The sequence below is a fragment of the Microcaecilia unicolor genome, chromosome 2, assembly GCF_901765095.1.
Source record: "Microcaecilia unicolor chromosome 2, aMicUni1.1, whole genome shotgun sequence".
Classification (NCBI taxonomy): Eukaryota; Metazoa; Chordata; class Amphibia; order Gymnophiona; family Siphonopidae; genus Microcaecilia; species Microcaecilia unicolor.
In genome coordinates this window covers 116,916,296-116,934,769 of record NC_044032.1, presented here as the reverse complement: position 1 = coordinate 116,934,769, position 18,474 = coordinate 116,916,296, and the positions used below count along the sequence as shown (strand labels likewise).

General features: G+C 50.5%; 1 protein-coding gene across 1 annotated transcript in view; it reads right to left on the bottom strand.

Moving 5' to 3' along the window:
- Window positions 1-17,522, bottom strand: part of AP3B1 (adaptor related protein complex 3 subunit beta 1) — a 1,191,861-nt gene extending 1,174,339 nt beyond the window's left edge. The window contains exon 1 of the mRNA XM_030193246.1: window positions 17,274-17,522. Within this exon, the coding sequence (XP_030049106.1) occupies window positions 17,274-17,398 (125 nt within the window). The 5' untranslated portion in view covers window positions 17,399-17,522. The remainder of the gene's footprint in view (window positions 1-17,273) is intronic.
- Between the last annotated feature and the right edge of the window lie 952 nt (window positions 17,523-18,474).

The window sequence follows — 18,474 nt, the reverse complement described above, 5'->3', positions numbered from 1 at the left end:
TGAAAATATGGGAATAGAATCCAAATAATAATTTCCTCCTACCTTTACTGTGGAATCTAGATTTTCAACTTGGGCTAGATAATAGAGTATTTCAGAGATGGAAATCTCAAGGTATTTATGTTTGGAACATTTGATGAGAGTTACAATAAAGATTTTCTTCCACTACAGCTGATATATTTACAAATTTTCCATTATTCTGCTGGTTTGCCATCAGCAGTCCTTCATGTCAGTTCGGCTGCTGTCTTAGGGAAGGTAAAATTATGTATCATACCTGATAATTTTCTTTCCCTTAATCATAGCCGATCAATCCATAGACTGGTGGGTTGTGTCCATCTACCAGCAGGTGGAGATAGAGAGCAATCTTTTGCCTCCCTATATGTGGTCATGTGCTGCCAGAAATTCCCCAGTATGTCGAAATCAAAGCTCCATCCGCAGGACTCAGTACTTAGAGAATTACACCCACAAAGGGACACTCTGCCCAGCTCACCACCACCAAAGCGGGGGGGGGGAAATATCCCAGTGCACCACCGCCGGGGCGGTGGGCGGGAAACCACACCCGCCGACGCGGGGGGAACTGGCTTATCCTGCTACCGCAACCGCGGGAGGAGCTGGCTTACCCTAACACAGCCAAAGCGGGAGGGATACAAAGCTACCCTACCGCCGCACAAAGCGGGAGGGAGCGCCGGCATAATTTAGTTATCAATCCAGCCACCGCCAAAACGGGGGGAGAGGAAGCAGCAGCTCACTGTAACACAAATTTGTCTCAACTCGAAGGTTATCAATAGAAATCAAACAAAATAAAACATGGAAAAGAAAATAAGATACCTTTTTTTATTGGACATAACTTAATACATTTCTTGACTAGCTTTCGAAGGTTGCCCTTCTTCGTCAGATCGGAAATAAGCAAATGTGCTAGCTGACAGTGTATATAAGTGAAAACATTCAAGCATTACTATGACAGTCTGACAGGGTGGGAGGATGGGGGTGGGTAGGAGGTATGCATGGGGACATCAAAGCATATCATTGATATTCTAACAGGATAGGTGTGGATAGGGTGATCAACAGAGAAATACAGCTAGCACATTTGCTTATTTCCGATCTGAAGAAGGGGGGCAACCTTCGAAAGCTAATCAAGAAATGTATTATGTCCAATAAAAAAGGTATCATCTTATTTTCTTTTCCATGTTTTATTTTGTTTGATTTCTATTGATAACCTTAAGAGTGGACTAACACGGCTACCACACTTCTCAACTCGAAGAAACTTCAATTGGAAGAACTTGAACACGAAGTCCTCGTGAACAGGAAATGAAGACTGAACTTGAACCTGAAATATAACCAGAACACAAACAATACAGATATCTGGGAGGGGCTATGGATTGATCGGCTATGATTAAGGGAAAGAAAATTATCAGGTATGATACATAATTTTACCTTCCCTATCATCAAGCCGATCAATCCATAGACTGGTGGGATGTACCGAAGCAGTACTCACCCAGGGCGGGACATGGAAATCCCTGAACGCAACACTGAAGCCCCAAACTGGGCCTCGGCCCGAGCAGCCACATCCAAGCGGTAATCCAAACAGTATGAGCCGACGACCAAGTAGCCGCTCTGCAAATCTCTTCCAAGGAGACAGATCTGGACTCCGCCATCGAGGCTGCTTGTGCTCTAGTAGAGTGTGCCTTCAGCTGAATAGGCGGCATCTTCCCTGCCACCACATAAGCTGCCGCGATCATCTCCTTGACCCAACGTGCCACCGTAGGCTTAGATGCCTGCAGACCCTTATGTGGGCCTGCGAACAGCACGAACAGGTGATCCGACTTCCGGAAATCATTGGTCACTTCCAAGTATCTGATGATGACCCATCTAACATCCAGGTATTTGAGCGCAGGGTACTCCTCTGGGTAATCCTCCCTACGAAAGGAGGGTTCACATGGAATCGAGAAATGATCTTGAGCAGGAAGGAAGGCACTGGGCGAATCGATACTCCTGCTCAGTGAATCGCAGGAACGGCTCTCTACACGAGAGCGCCTGGAGCTCGGAAACTCTTCTGGCTGATGTGATAGCCACCAGGAAGACCGCTTTCAATATCAGGTCCTTCAGCGAAGCCCTTGGCAAGGGCTCGAAGGGCGGCTTCTGCAAGGTCCGTAGCACCAGATTGAGATTCCACGTAGGCACTATCGAGTGCAGAGGGGAGCGCAGGTGATTAACTCCTTTGAGAAAGCGCACCATATCTGGCTATGAAGCCAGGGAAGCCCCCTTCAGACTATTCCTGAAGCAAGCTAGAGCTGCCACCTGGACTTTCAGCGAACTGAGCGACAGGCCTTTCTCCAGCCCCTCTTGCAGGAACGCCAACACTAAAGATATTGGAGCAGAGAAGGGCTATACAGAGCCTGCCTCGCACCACGACGCAAAGATACGCCAACCCCTGGCGTAAGTGGTAGAAGTAGAGCGCTTCCTCGCTCTCAGCATAGTGGCGCTGACCTTGTCTGAGAAGCCCTTCTTCCTCAGCCGCTTCCGCTCAAAAGCCCGGCCGTAAGACCAAAGGGGGAGGGATCCTCCATCACCATGGGACCCTGATGTAAGAGGCCCCGCTCCGCTGGCAGCCGCAGAGGGCCGTCCACCGACAGTCTGACTAAGTCCGCATACCAGGGACATCTGGGCCAATCCGGACCCACCAGGATCACCCGGCCCGGATGCTTTGCCACCCGGCCTAGCACCCTGCCCATCATGGGCCAGGGCGGAAACACGTAGAGAAGCTCCTGTGCCGGCCACTGCTGGAAAAGAGCATCGACTCCCAGAGATCGAGGGTCCCGTCCTCTGCTGAAAAAACGCAGCACTTGGCAATTGGCCGAGGACGCCATCAGATCCAGGCTCGGCCGGCCCCAGCGTTTCGTGTCCAAGAATGACCGAGCAGACAGTTGCCACTCTCTGGGATCCAAGGTATGGCGACTGAGAAAGTCCGCCTTGACATTCATGACTCCCGCAATGTGGGCCGCCGACAGCTGTTCGATTCACTTCCGCCCACAGGCATAGCTTCATGGCCTCCTTGGCTAGAGGGGTGCTCCTGGTACCTCCCTGCCGATTGACATAGGCCACAGCCGTGGCATTGTCCGACAGGACCAGCACAGGCCTCAGCACCAGTACCGGGAGAAACTCTAGAAGCGCCAACCAAATGGCTCGGAGTTCCAGGAGGTTGATGGACCATTTCGTCTCTGCAGGAGGCCAGAGCCCCTGCGCTGTCCGTCCCAGGCAGTGGGCTCCCCAAGCAGGCGTCCGTCGTGACAACAACCCACTCCGGGGTCGTAAGAGGCATTCCTGCGGGCAGCTTGCCTTTCGCACCGCTGGATCCAAAGGAAGGCGTACGGCGTAATCCTCTGAGACTGGAGTCCACCGCCGCAGAAGAGAGTGCTGTAGTGGTCTCATATGAGCCCTGGCCCAAGGCACTACCTCCATCGTGGCCGTCATGGAGCCCAACAGCTGCACATAGTCCCAAGCTCGAAGAGTAGAGGAGGCTAGGAACTGGTCCACCTGGGTCCGAAGCTTGACGCTCCGGTTGTCCGACAGGAACACTCTGCCTACTTGGGTGTCGAATCGAACTCCCAGATACTCCAGGGACTGAGTCGGGCGCAGCTGGCTTTTCTCCCAGTTGATGACCCATCCCAGGGAGCTCAGAAGAGCAATGACCCTGTCTGCAGCTCTCCCGCACTCCGCATAGGAAGGGGCTCGGATCAGCCAGTCGTCCAGATAGGGATGGACTTGCACTCCCTCCTTGCTGAGGTAGGCTGCGATGACCACCATTACTTTGGAGAAGGTCCGCGGAGCCGTAGCCAACCCGAACGGGAGGGCTCTGAACTGGAAGTGTCGGCCCAGTACTGCAAAGCGCAGAAAGCGCTGATGAGGCGGCCAGATGGGAATATGTAGGTAAGCTTCCTTGATGTCCAGGGATGCCAGGAATTCTCCCTTTTTCACCGCAGCTATTACGGAGCGGAGGGTCTCCATCCGGAAGTGCCGAACTTTCAAGGCCCGATTGACTCCCTTGAGGTCGAGAATAAGCCAAGCAGAACCTTCTTTCTTTGGCACCACAAAGTAAACGGAGTAGCGCCCCTTGCCAAGCTGATCTACTGGTACAGGGACCACCGTGCCTAGGCGGATCAGGTTGTTCAAAGTCTGCTGCACGGCAGCTGCTTTGACCTGGAACTTGCAAGGAGAGTTTACAAACCCGTCTCTTGCTTGCAGAACTCTAGCTTGTAGCCGTCTCTGATGACTTCCAGAACCCAAGCGTCTGAAGTTACCCTGGTCCTCTCGCCCAGAAACGAGGACAACCTTCCTCCTATCTGCACTGGGCCATGGACCAGGTCCCCGTCATTGGGTACACGACCCTGGGGGTGGGCCGGAGGACGAACCTCCGGGACGGCGGTCCCTGCGAAAGGAATGCTGCTTGGAGGAGAAGTTCCGTTTGAAGGAAGCGGAGGCAGAGGAGGCCGACTTGCCTGGGCGATACCAACAGGCTTCCTGGAATCGGCCCCTAGAGGAACCAGGACGAGCACTGCCGGCCCGAGCCCTGACCTCCGGCAACCTCTTGCCCTTGGACATGCCGAGCTCCGTCACGATCTTATCCAGCTCGTCCCCAAAGAGCAGCTTGCCTTTAAAAGGCAACTTGGCTAGGCGAGATTTAGAGGCATGTACAGCAGACCAGTGCTTAAGCCAGAGCCACCGCCGCGCAGATACCGTCTGAGCCATACCTTTGGCCGAGGCTCTCAAAACATCATACAGCAAGTCTGCCAAGTAGGCCAAACCCGACTCCAGGGTCGGCCATTCCGCCCTCCAGGAAGGATCCGAGGGGGAAGCCCGCTGCAAAACAGTCAGGCACGCCCTAGCCACTTAGGAGCCGCAAACCGAGGCTTGCAAACTCAGAGCGGCCGCCTCAAAGGACGACTTTAAGGCCGCCTCCATTCTCCTATCCTGAGCGTCCTTCAGGGCAGTACCACCTTCCACCGGCAGCGCCGTTTTCTTAGTCACGGCAGAGATTAAAGAATCTACCGTGGGCCAGACAAAGGCTTCCCGTTCCCCCTCATGCAAGGGGTACAGATAGGACATAGCCCTGGCTACTTTCAGGCTCGCTTCAGGGGCATCCCATTGCGCTGAAATTAAGGTCTGCATGGCTTCATGAACGTGGAAGGTTCTAGGCGGGCGCTTCGTTCCCAGCATAATGGCAGAGCCAGTAGAGGCTGAGAGAGGGCCTTCCTCCAGAGAGGCAATCTTCAAAATGCTCATGGCCTGCACAAGCAGGTTGGGCAAATCCTCTGAGTGAAAAAGCCGTGCTGCAAAGGGGTCATCCGCTCCATCCAAGCGAGGATCAGTCTCTTCCATCAAGTCCGCTAAGGATCTCTGGGAGAACTCAGACACGCTGCCGTCATCCACATCAGAGGAGACCGAGTTCCCCGGGGGTGGAAGATCCACCCGAGGACGCTTGAGCATAGAGGCCTCATCACCCCTATCAGAGAGGGGAGCAGGGGCAGCGTTCTGCATAAGAAAGGCCTGATGCAGCAGCAAAATGAACTCAGGGGAGAAACCCCCCAGTCTGTGCAGTTCTGCAGCCTGTGCCGCGGCCCTAGAGGCGCCCTCCATCTGTGCTCCCAGGAGCGGGGAAGAGGCGTGTTGCGCGTCCAAAATGGCGTCCGGCGCGAAACTCCGAGAAGAAGCTGCGTAGGAAGAATGGCGCTTTAATTTCGCTGACTTTTTACCGTCGCCCGAGTCAAGGACGACCAAGCTGTTAACATCTCCCCCCCTCGAGGGCGGCCCAAGAAGACGCCGTCCGTGCAGCATGGCCGGTCATGACTGGGAAGGCGGCCAGTGGGGGATGGGCGCCTAAGGCGGGAAAGGCCACCGCGCCGGAGGAAAAACCGGGGAACTCTCCCGGTTCCGAAAGGGCGCCCAAAAAAGGCAACTCTACGTTCGCGCCCCCCGCTAGGCACGCGAACGCGTTCCGGGGGAGCGTCTTTTCGCGCCCTTGCCATCCGAGGCCATAGCCACGTGGAGACCGTTCGGGGAACCCCCTGCCCGCTAGTAAAAGGTAAAAATTACCTGCTTCTTGCTCCGAGCTGCGATGACTTGTTCCAGTGAGCAGCTGCAAATGGACGTCCTTTTTGAACGTTTTTAAATTTTTTTTTTTTTTTTTAACGGAGCCAGCGGGAAGGGGGAGAAAAGGAGGGACCTGGCACCACCAGGTTTGCACTTGCTCACGAAGAGCCCTCAACCCCAGGTACTCAACAAAACCTAAACAATTAGGCTTGGAGACCTAGCCAGAGCTGCTGCTGTGCGACCACACACCTGCTGAGACAGAGAACATAATGGGGAATTTCCGGCAGCACATGACCACATATAGGGAGGCAAAAGATTGCTCTCTATCTCCACCTGCTGGTAGATGGACACAACCCACCAGTTTATGGATTGATCGGCTTGATGATGGGAAAATTAGGTTCTTTCCTTGGTAATTTTCTTTCCTTTAGTCATAGCAGATGAAGCCATTACGTATGGGTTGTGTCCATCAACCAGCAGGGGGAGATAGAGAGCACTCAACTTTTCACAGTGCCTCATGGCCAGCCAGCTCCACTGCCTCTTCAGTATTTGAAGCTTCCAAAGCAGTATGGCAAACCGCAATGGGAATAACATGAACTTTCCTCACAGCGAACGATGGCCCCTTAACAAGGGCATGAACTCAAAAGGAGGGAATGAACACATCCTCCTGGAGATAATAAACTCGTCCTCCTTATTGTATAACTGGAGGGGATACACGCAACCTCCTGGAGGGAATAAACTCATCCTCCAAAACATAAACTGGAGGGAATGGACTCATCCTCCTATAAGTTGTAAGGAGGTTGGAGGGTCTAAGCAGGTCAGGAGGAGGTATGGGGCCAGACTACATTCCCCACAAGGCCCTGAGAGAAGGAATCGGGGGGGGGGGGGGGGGGTAGGTCCCAAAACCCCACGTGGAAGGGAGGGGGAAAAGGACTGGAAAGAGCAGCTGCTATGGCAGATGAGGGCCAGAAGGGGGAGCAGGGATGACAAAGCTCAATTCCCTTGAGTTAGAAATCAGTACAAGATTCCTTCCACCTGGGAGGGGGAGGGGGTCTCCAACCAACAGCCTAGCAGAGAAGCAGAGTTAATGGAGTGCTTGGAGGAAGGAGAGTCTGGAGGGACCAACACACCAGGTTTGGAGGAGCCGGTTGACAGGGACTGTAATTGTACTTTGGGGAAGTGTTACAGGGACTGAAGGCGGTGGGTGGTCACAGGAGTCAATTAGCTGTATTGTGGGCGGTGTACTGCCATTCTGCAACCACCCAAGCGGAAAGACTTTTAAAACTGAAACCCAGGCTGTTGAACTGGGGAGAACTTGGATTTAAAGGGAAGTTTTTTCTGGTTGATTTGTTTTGGAAACTGAATGGGACTTTAACCCCCTTAAACTGAGATTTGTGGAGGAGGGGAAATAAACTGTTTGGAACTAAAAGCTGTGTTGTCTGGAAGGACTTTGTTTGTGGACTGCTGAAGGGAGCCTACCACCCCCTGAAGGTTTGCTACCGGGATTACAGTTATTACAAAGTGAACATGAATCCTGAAGACTGTTTTCCAACTTTCTCCCAAGGAAGGAACTTCAGGAAACAAGAACAGAACCTGAAACAGATTCACAACATACAGACAGACAATCATACAGGGAGGGCTCATGGCTTTATCTGCTATGACTAAAGGAAAGAAAATTACCAAGGTAAGAACCTAATTTTCCCTTCCTTGTCATCAAGCAGATGAAGCCATTACTTATGGGATGTAACAAAGCAATCCCTATATAGGGTTGGAACAGGTCACACCACGCGCTAGCACTTGTGCTCCAAAACGGCATCCCTCCTAGCAGCCACATCCAGCCTGTAATGTCGGGCAAAAGAGAGCTTAGAAGCCCATGTTGCTGCACTGCATATCTCTTGACGAGAGAGTGCTCCAGTTTCAGCCCAAGAGGAAGAAATCGCTCTGGTAGAATGCGCCTTAAAGGCTACAGGCGGAGACCGGCCGGCAAGCAGATAAGCTGAAAAGATAGTTTCATTGAGCCAGCGGGCAATAGTGGCTTTAGACGCTGGAGACCCTCTGCGAGGACCGGATAGCAAAACAAAAAGATGATCATAGATCCTGAAAGAGATAGTAACTCGCAGATACTGCAGCAGAGTCCTGCGCAAATCCAACAGGTGCAACTGCCTAAAAGATTCTGGAAACTCCTCCTTATCAAAGGAGGGCAAAAAAATAGGCTGGTTTAGGTGAAACGCTGAAACCACCTTAGGCATGAAGGAAGGCATGGTCCGAACCATGACCCCGGACTCTGAGAATTGCAGAAATGGGTCTCTACAGGACAGCGCCTGGAGCTCTGACACCCGTCTCGCCGAAGTAATGGCCACAAGAAAAATGGCTTTTAGTGTCAAATCTTTCTCAGATGCTTGCCGAAGCGGCTCAAAAGGAGAAGCCTGCAGGGTCTTCAAAACTAACCCCAGGTTCCAAGCTTGTCAGGGTGCTTGCACGGAAGGCCGGAGCCGAAGCACCCCACTAAGAAACCGTGCCACATCTGGATGAGCAGCTAAAGACACGCCTTCAACCTTACCACGAAGGGAGGCCAACGCTGCCACTTACACCCGCAGGGAATTATAGGCCAAGCCTATTTGTACACTATCCTGCAAAAAGTCCAGAATCGGCGAGACAGGAGCCTGCATGGGTGTGATCGCTTTTGAAGCACACCAAGACTCAAACTGGCGCCAAATCCTGGCATAAGCCACGGAAGTGGAACGCTTGCGGGCCTGCAGGAGAGTGGAAATGACTGTGTTTGAATAGCCTTTGTCCCTCAATTGCGCCCTCTCAATCGCCATAAGACCAAAGCGGCAGGCGTCCGCCATGGCTACCGGGCCCTGTGACAACAGGTTCGGTACCAGAGGTAAAGGAAGGGGAGCCTCCACTAGCATCTGTCGGAGGTCCGCATACCAAGGCCTCCTGGGCCAATCCGGGGCGATGAGGACCACTTCTCCTGGGTGCAGCCGAATCCGCAGGAGCACGCGCCCTATCAAGGGCCACGGAGGGAACACATATAGTAGGCCCGGAGGCCAGGGCTGAGTCAAGGCATCCAACCCTGCCAAGCGAGGATCTCTCCGTCTGCTGAAGAAGCACGGGACTTTGGCATTTGAACTTGTCGCCATAAGATCCATCACTGGCTTGCCCCATTTGGCACATATCTGCAGGAATACTTCGTCTGCTAGTTCCCATTCTGCTAGATCGATCTGATGCCTGCTTAGATAATCGGCTTGCACTTTGCTCTGACCTGCAATGTGAGCTGCCGACAGAAACTGAAGATGCAGCTCGGCCCAGTGGCAAATCTGTTTGGCCTGCGCGGCCAGTGCTCTGCACTGAGTGCTGCCTTGTCGATTTATGTAGGCCGCTGCTGTCGTGTTGTCCGACATCACTCTTGACAGCCAATCCTTCCAGGGTCACTTGAAAGGCCAGAAGCGCCTGAAACACCGCTTTCAATTCCAGGCGGTTGATGGACCACTCCGACTCGTCGGGTGTCCATAGACCCTGGGCATGCTTCCCCTTGCAATGTGCGCCCCAGCCCTTCAGGCTGGCATCTGTCACCACTAGACACCAATCGGGGAGCGCCAGCGGCATTCCTCGCCGCAGCATGCTGTCCGAGAGCCACCACTCCATGCTGAGTTGGGCCGCAGGGAGCCAAGAAAGTCTGCATTGATAATCCTGAGAAACTGGAGACCATCTTTGAAGTAGGGCATACTGTCGAGGTCTCAGGTGCGCTCTCGCCCAGGGCACCACTTCCAATGTGGCTGTCATCGATCCCAGCAGCTGGACAATGTCCCAAGCTCGCGGGCGGGGCATCCTCAGGAGCAGACGGACCTGATTCTGAAGCTTGCACCGCCTTAGCTCAGGTAGGTATACATAGCCCGAGTCTGTGTCGAACCTGGCCCCCAAATATTCTAGAGATTGCGAGGGGGTCAGGTGACTTTTGGCCATATTGACGACCCAGCCTAGAGATTGAAGTACTGAGACCACTCTGGCTGTAGCTTGATAGCTCTCTGTTACAGAGTCTGCTCTGATGAGCCAGTCGTCTAGGTACGGGTGAACCCTGATACCTTCTCGCCTGAGCAAAGCAGCTACTACCACCATTAACTTCGAAAAGGTTCGGGGAGCTGTGGCGAGGCCAAAAGGCAAGGCCCGGAATTGGAAATGTTTTCCCAACACCGCAAACCTCAGAAACTTCTGGTGCGGGGGCCAAATTAGAATGTGCAAGTAAGCTTCTTTCAGGTCCAGAGACGTGAGAAACTCTCCTGGCTGTACCGCAGCAATGACGGAGCGCAGGGTTTCCATGTGGAAATGCTGCACTCTCAGGGACTTGTTTAATTCTTTTAAGTCCAGAATAGGGCGAAAAAGACCCACCTTTTCGCGGCACCACAAAGTAGATGGTGTATCGGCCGTAGCCGTGTTTGGCGGGAGGTACCGGGGACACCCCTAACTGAATCAGACCTTGCAAAGTCTCCTGTACCGCCGCCCGTTTGGCGGCAGAACCGCATCGGGACTCCACAAACACGTCTCTTACTGGGGCGTTGAATTCTATTCTGTAGCCATCTCTGATCAGGTCCAGATCCCACTGATCTGAGGAAATATTGGCCCACTCCTCGGCAAAGAGGGAAAGACGTCCTCCGATGACAGGAAGCGAGGAGGGGGTCGGCGCACCATCATTGAGAGGGCCGTCCCTGAACTCCAGGCCTAGAGCCGTGGCTGCGGAACGCTTGTCCGAGCAAAAGGAGTTCCTCTGCTGAAAAACGGGCACGAGAAGTGAACCCAGCAGAACGCCCCGGGCGGTACCTTCTAGCTTCACGGAAGCAAGGTCTATAAGAGGAGTGGACCGCCTGGTCCTTGGAGGAAGGCCTCAGCCTATCTTCGGGCAAGCGCTGGGGTTTAGGATCTCCCAGGCCTTTAACAATTTTTTTTTCCAACTCCTCACCAAATAGGAGAAGGCCTTGTAAGGGCAACTTCACCAACCTGTGCTTAGAGGCCATGTCTGCTGCCCAATGTAGTAGCCAAATAAGACGGCGAGCCGCCACTGCTACTGCCATTTGTTTAGCCGAAGCTCTGACAATATCAAAGGGCATCAGCCAAAAAGGACAAGGCCGACTCCAGCCGCGGAGCCACATCCGAGAAGGGCTCCGCTCCATCTCCGGGCTGTTCCACAGCTTGTTGCAACCACGCCAGGCAGGCTCTAGCAGCATAACAACTGCATGCAGACGCCCGAACAGTAAGACCTGCAATTTCAAAGGACCGTTTAAGTGCTGCTTCCAGCCTACGGTCTTGTATATCCTTCAGGGCAACTCCTCCTTCCACAGGGAGGGTAGTTCTCTTTGTCACCGCAGTGACTAGGGCATCTACTTTAGGCATTGCAAAGCGAGCCAAATGCTCCTCACGCAGAGGGTATAATTGCCCCATAGCCCTGGAAACTTTCAAAGGTCCCTCGGGGTCAGCCCACTAAGCGGAAATAAGCTCTTGGATGGAGTCATGCAAAGGAAAGGCTCGAGCAGGCTTTTTGGTACTAGCCATCCTAGGATTCACAGAGGAGGCCGTGCCACTATCAGGCTCTTCAATAGAAAGGACCTGTAGGGCATCTGAAATAAGCGCTGGCAGCTCATCATGGTGGAAAATACTCACCACGGAGAGATCATCCAGATCCTGTGGTAATTCTGCACCTGACTCTGGCTCCTCAGACCACGAAGGCCTGCCAGAACTCTCCGAATCCTCACAGCCCGACCACGGGGGGGGGAAAAAGGAGGTGCACCACAATCTGAAGGGGAATTAGCCCTTTATGCCAATTATCAGGGAAAATAGCCTCAGCGGGCAGTCCCAGGCCAGAATCCACCGGGGGGACAATAGAAGGGGCCTCAAACAACCCTTGAGGGAGAGCTCTTTTCAGCATGTATGCTTTATGCAATAACACAAAATCAGGTGAGAAAAACTCGCCCTGGGCACCCAGATCCCGTCCGAGGCTAGCCGCTACCTGAATAGCCTCAATTCGAGGTCCCCCCCCCCCCCCCCAGGGCTCTCCGTCTCTACGGAAGCCGCGCCATGCGGAGAATTCAAAATGGCGTCCGCTGCCAGCTCTGAGCGGGAAGAATCATCACTCGCCATGCTCGGGCCAGCTCTTACACCTGTACAGCACGATTTAGAGAGCCCCGCTGCTGATTTGCGCTTGCCACACCGGGAACAGCGCTTTACATTCTCTGCAGCCATCGCCGAAAACGGCGGGAAAATTCAAAATGGCGGTTTCGTGCCAAAAACGCCCCGCTCGCGGGCCCACCCCGGAGGAGTTAGAAAACACTCTTACCTCACTGGACCGAGTATCACAGCTCCGGTCCCATAGAAGAATCAAAGGAAAACCTCTGTTCCTTTTTTTTTTTTTAACGCTGTGAGGAAAGCAGAGGTAATAAGAACTCCGGAGGCTCAGATGAGTGGGAAAGGCAGGGAAAGGCGAACCAATGTGCCTGCATCCACTGAGTGGGAAAGGACTGGGAAAAGCAAGCTAATATGTCCACATCCACGGGGGCATGGGTAAGGCAGGGAAAGATGCAGCAAGCCAAATCTCTCTGTCTTGGTTTAAAAATTACATTAGCTAAACACCAACATGTGCAAAATTATGCCCCCCTACTACAAGTTTGGAGTAAAGATATAGGTAGACCTGTAATGACATCAATATCGATACCAGCCTTATTGTAAAACGCCAGTTCAGAGTATATATAGGACCTATTTCTGGCAAAAACAGGCTTTTCATGTGGGTTATGCCAACACTCCTCGATGTCTGAAACAAACTCAGGATAAAACTTTATCATGGCATATGACATTGTAGACATATAAAAGCATTTTCTCCTTACATACTTATTACTTTTAGAACACCCTCTAAGGCAATCGGTAGAGGGGATTCTTTTAACAGCTCTCTATTTGGGGTTGAGAATTGTGGGGGAAGGCTTATGTGGTGGGGAAGACGCATATTAAAATCAATGGATGCAAGAATCACCTCCCATATTCTAGTAATGGAGGAATAAGTTCCATGCATTGAAGATGTGGGAACCTTATGGAGTTAAGAACCAGCCTAAGAAACAAAAACAGTGCTTATCAATATGGGATCCTTACTTATATTCTACATCTTCCAAAGCACACAACCAAGTGCTGAATACCTTTCAGGATAATTCTCGGGTACAGGGATTCTTGTTCATTGGTAGGCTCAGGGTCATCCGAGTCCAGGCCCCAAGCCATTCATGGTTATTTATGTTGCTTGAATAGTTGTTAAAGGGGGGGGGGGGATAGATATGGGGGCATGAACCTGCTACTCCATGTTTGCTGATATACAAGAAAAGTAAACATGTTATCCTTGCATATGTTCTGCATTTATCAGTAAACATTTAATAATAAAGTACATACATGCAGGGCCAGTGCAAAGGGACGGCACCCTAGGCAAGTTAACCTTTTGTTTGCCCTGCCAACCCAAAATTACTTGAAGCTCTTCCTTAAACTGACAGTACAAGCATGTTCAAAATACTTAACTGAAGGGCTACTTACTTTCTGATGCTGATCTTGCCATGCACAAGCCCAGAATCTAAAAGTGCTGGCCTTGAGACCATGTGTTTTGAATGTGCTCACAATGTCAGCTTTATGGAAGGCTGATAGGGATCCACCATACAGGCTCCCATCATACTATCTGACCAACTCGAATTTTCTGTTCTGCTAGAAGGACAAGAGGATTCCTCCGATGTATGCTGCGCCATCAGGCTGTTTTGTTACCCCCCCCCCCCACACACACACACACACACACACACACAAATTCTGGCACCCTAGGCAAATACTCTGGTTTGCCTGGTGGCAGGGTCAGCCCTGCATATAGTATGTCCTACAACTGAGGATTATTTGACTACGCTTAAAGATGACTCTTCCTGAAAAGATATGTCGCAAGATACACATTTCAGAAACCTAAAGCATGCAGCTTCTGTTATTGCAACAGCTGAGGCAAGATAATAGGTTAAAATTGGGGGAAACCTGAGTAGTTACAAAAGAAGGCTCAGAGTCCTACAAAGTCTAGTATCAGCTCTGAGCTGAAATCCCAAAGACACACAATACCACCATGCAAAAAAAAAAACCCACATCACCACAACAACCTAATTTGAATAGGTGTCACTGTCTTGTTACATTCCTTTCCTTAATACTAAAATCTATTTGCCATATATAACAAAACTTGCACAAAGGATCTTTAATTGCAAAGAACTAAAAAGAAAGTGGGGTTTATGACATTTTAACAGTAAGTACATTGGGTTACATATGGCCCATACCTATCATCATGTTCTGTTTCCTATATCCTGAAGACAGACGTTATTAAAAGACTGCAATTCTGAGTTCCCAACCCAACATGTTCATAAAACGGCCTACGAACCAAACAGAACTTCAAGTTTCAGCAATGAGGACTGTGCCTACCATGACATCTAGTGGTCATTTGCAGATTAGCAATAAAAGTATACATTCAAGTTTCTTTATTATTTGTTATACTGCCCAGCATATACTATATGCCAATATCTAGATTAGAGATTTCTAAAATGTGGGTCAGGACTTCAAATGGGGGCCACAAAACCCAAGTTTGGATCGGAACTTGGGGAGTTCTCAACAGGGATATCATTATTCTGCATTTCCAAGAGGGTCACAATCAGAGATTGATAAACAGTGATTTAGTATATGAAGATATTACTTTAAGGGATACAAAACATATAACACAAATGCAGAAATCATACTGATAAACTTACGCACTGACAAAGAAAAAGCTCTTGAAAATGTACAACAGCCTCACCAAAATTTAATAAATAACTACAATTAAGTTCTATACCACTGGCTCCCAAACTGTGTAAGGAACTCAAATGGGGTTACAGAAATGGAGTTTCTCCCCCTTCCTCTGGACCCCCCCCCCCCCCCCCCCAGGACTGATACCTGGCAGCAGCAGTTAGTATAGGTTCTGCAAGTCAGTGAACATTTACAGGCCCTGCCCTCTCCTTCCATGTGGGCTTTCAGTTAAGCAGCCAATGAAGTGACACACAGTGTCCTCTACCTGCAACTGCTGCCGTTTTGAATAAGTTAGAGGAGGAAGCAAATAAGAATGGAGTGGGAGTGAAGGTCTGCTATTTTCTTATCATCATCTAGGATCCCACAAATTTTTATTTTTTAAAATGGGGTCATATTGGATAAAAGTTTGAGGCCACAGTTCACTATTTGGTAGCTTTTACTATTATCATATATATTTCTAGCTATACGAAGCGGGTTTGACTGCAGGAAGCAGCAATGCCTGCGATCTTGTCTGCAAATATAAGCACCCACATGTTATGAGAGGCGCTACAAAACTCTAATGCCCCAATGATCAATTCCTATTCTGAACGTGCCCTAAAAATAGCACCAGAACTGCGGGGGAAGTGCTGGAAGATTGTGCCTGGGAATGTGCTCAGCACCAGAACTGCACGGGGAATTAACTCCCCAATGATAAATGCAAATTTAAGCACATTCTCAGCGCTGATCATCAGGGGAAGTGCTGGAAGATTGTACCTGGGAATGTGCTCAGGCACAATCCTCCCACACTTGTACTACAGGTCCAAGCTGTCAAAAACAAGGGGCTATCAAATAAAAAAGCTGGCGGTCTGTGGGACTCCCCAGACCCCCTCCCCCCAAAAGCAAGGCCCTGGTAGCCTACTGCTCTCACCCCCGCCCCCCCCCCCCCGGGACAATGACACAAGGGGCTGGAGGTCCCCCCACCGACACAAGGGTGGGAGGTCCAGTGGATCTCTAGGCTCAACTCCCCCGCCCCCCACAGCACAAAAAAAAAATCCCTGGTGGCCCAGTGGCTAACCCTATCCCCACACCCCACCCATCCTGATGGTATAGCGGCCCCGACTTCCCCTCCGTACCTTAAATGGTGGAGGAGGAAGAAGAACTCACCTGCCATTTAAGGGAAGGGGGGAGTCGGGGACTGATAGGCCACCAGAACAGGTGGGAGATGGGCACCAGGAATTTGTTTGTGGTGTCAGGGGGGTTGGGGGCAGCCCCTTTTGCCTTCACGTTGGTAGTAGGGGGAGGGAAAAAGCCACTGGGCCACTATGGAAAACTATTTGGGGGGGGCAGTAGGGGGCTGGAGATCCAATGGATCTATAGCCCCCTGCGTGGGAGGGGGGGGGGTTGAGGGGCCTACAAGTATGCAAACACATAGTGGACAGGGCTCACTATTCCACCCCAATGCTCCACAAACCCTAACACCAGCTACAAGCTGGCGTAGGGTTTGGCGCACTGCCCGCTAAGCATTGGGGAGGAATAGTAAATTACCCGTTTAGTGTGAACTTGCATGCTACTTGCGGTCAGAGTCCACAAGTGCACTGTTTCATGTTCTTGTGGGCTCTGATCATGGGGCAGGAACAAACACAGGCACTAGCATAGCGCTAATAGCCTCTAGCGCCTGCGTTTCCATCCAATCATCAGCACCTAAAATATTTCTGCCACTTCTTACTAATCCTTTGGATGTGCCTTTATGGAGGGTGAGAATTACAGTAAGCCAACAATCCCTAAATAAAAACCCACATTTTGTGTGTTAAAATTGTACAAAATAGTTCTCAATAATAATAATAAAGGCCCAAATTAGATGTCCAGCACTGCCACTATAAAGACATACTGTATGACTAAAATTATATCACAGTGATTAGATGAGAAATGAGTTTACAAGAAGGACGCTTAAAAGTCCATTTCGAACCTGTTAGGCTATACCCTTTTTAACGTTTGTGTTGCTGGCACATAACTACAAAACAGAACAGCAGGGGAAAAAAAGCCCTTTAGTGACAGAAATAATCACTTAAATATTAACCTTCAACATGCCCGAGTTTCTACAGCCCAACTATTTCCAGTATATTAGAGCTACCCATTGACAGTTGGTCCTGACAAGGGTTCCCTCCACCTCACACCGTATAGTTGGGACTAAATGCAGGGATACGCAAAAGGGATAGTGGGAAGTGGCCGGCCGTGCCCCAAGCTGTCATCCAATGGGACGACGCGCATAAGTCATGCAAAACAGGGCAAGGTTCGCCACTCACACATGTATTCACACAGTGGGGCCAGCTGTGTAGATATAGCAGCATCTTCTAGCAGCGACTCTACGTCACCCCTTCTCCCAACCTTACTTTTTCACGTCGGCGCTGAAAAGACCGATGGCTCCTCCAGTAGAGGCCCCGGCTGGAGTCGCCTCCTGCCCAAGCTCAGTGGCCTCTCCACTGTGGTCACCGTATGACAAACTATTGCTAGACATGCTGAACACGGGGCACAATGCTCCTTCCAAGGACCTAGCAGCGGGTTCCTTCCGAGTCCGACTAGTGCTGCAAGCACGTGACAACAGGCTAACTTGACGGTGATCACAAAAGGGGTAGGGCTAAACCAAGGGAACTTTCCGCAGCACAGAGTTCGGCGGTTGCTATAAGAAACGAGGTCCGAGCCAATGGCAAGGCACGTTGCTGCTCACGCTGCCTGTTGACTTAAAATCGTAAACTGTCAGGTGATGACGTCGCTCGCAATTGAAAGTAACTTTTTGACTCTGCTGGGACGAGATTGGATAAGGAGTCACCACCACCTGGCTGGGGTCATGAAGGCGAGAATAGTTAGGTTTGTAGGACGCCCTTCTAAGTAGCGTTCTTAAAACACCACACCCCCGCTTTGACTATTTTACATTTTAAAACATTAAATCATGTTATTTGCTAAAATTATGATGCGCTTCACAAATCAGATTGAGTTACAAAAATGAATGAAAGCTTACGATCATTAAACGGGTTGGTAGAAAAAGTGTATATTGGTGGTACAGTATCAGAGCTTCAAAGTTATCCTATTCCAGGAGAAAGATTTTAGGCCAGTCCTGTATGTCTGATACCCTTGTCTTTATGCATTATAGGATCTGCAGCACTAATTTCTGTGAATTGCTGATGTTATGATACAGATCTATTGCGATATATATTATTAATGCATTTTAGCATCTGCTTCAAATTACTGGAATAATAAATATCTTTTGCAGAGGAGTAGCCTAGTGGTTAGTGCAGTGGACTTTGATCCTAGGGAATTGGGTTCGATTCCCACTGCAGCTCCTTGTGATTCTGGGCAAGTCACTTTAACCCTCCATTGCCCCAGGTACAAAATAAGTACCTGTATATATGTAAACCACTTTGAATGTAGTTGCAAAATACCACAGAACACAGTATATCAAGTCCCATTTCCCATACAGTATTCTCCCTGAGGTAGCTCTTTTTGAGCGAAACATGAGCCATGTTGGAGTTTTTGTATTCTGAAGAATTTTTTTTGTGATGCCAAAGCCAGTAGAAGGTAGTAATAATAATAAAA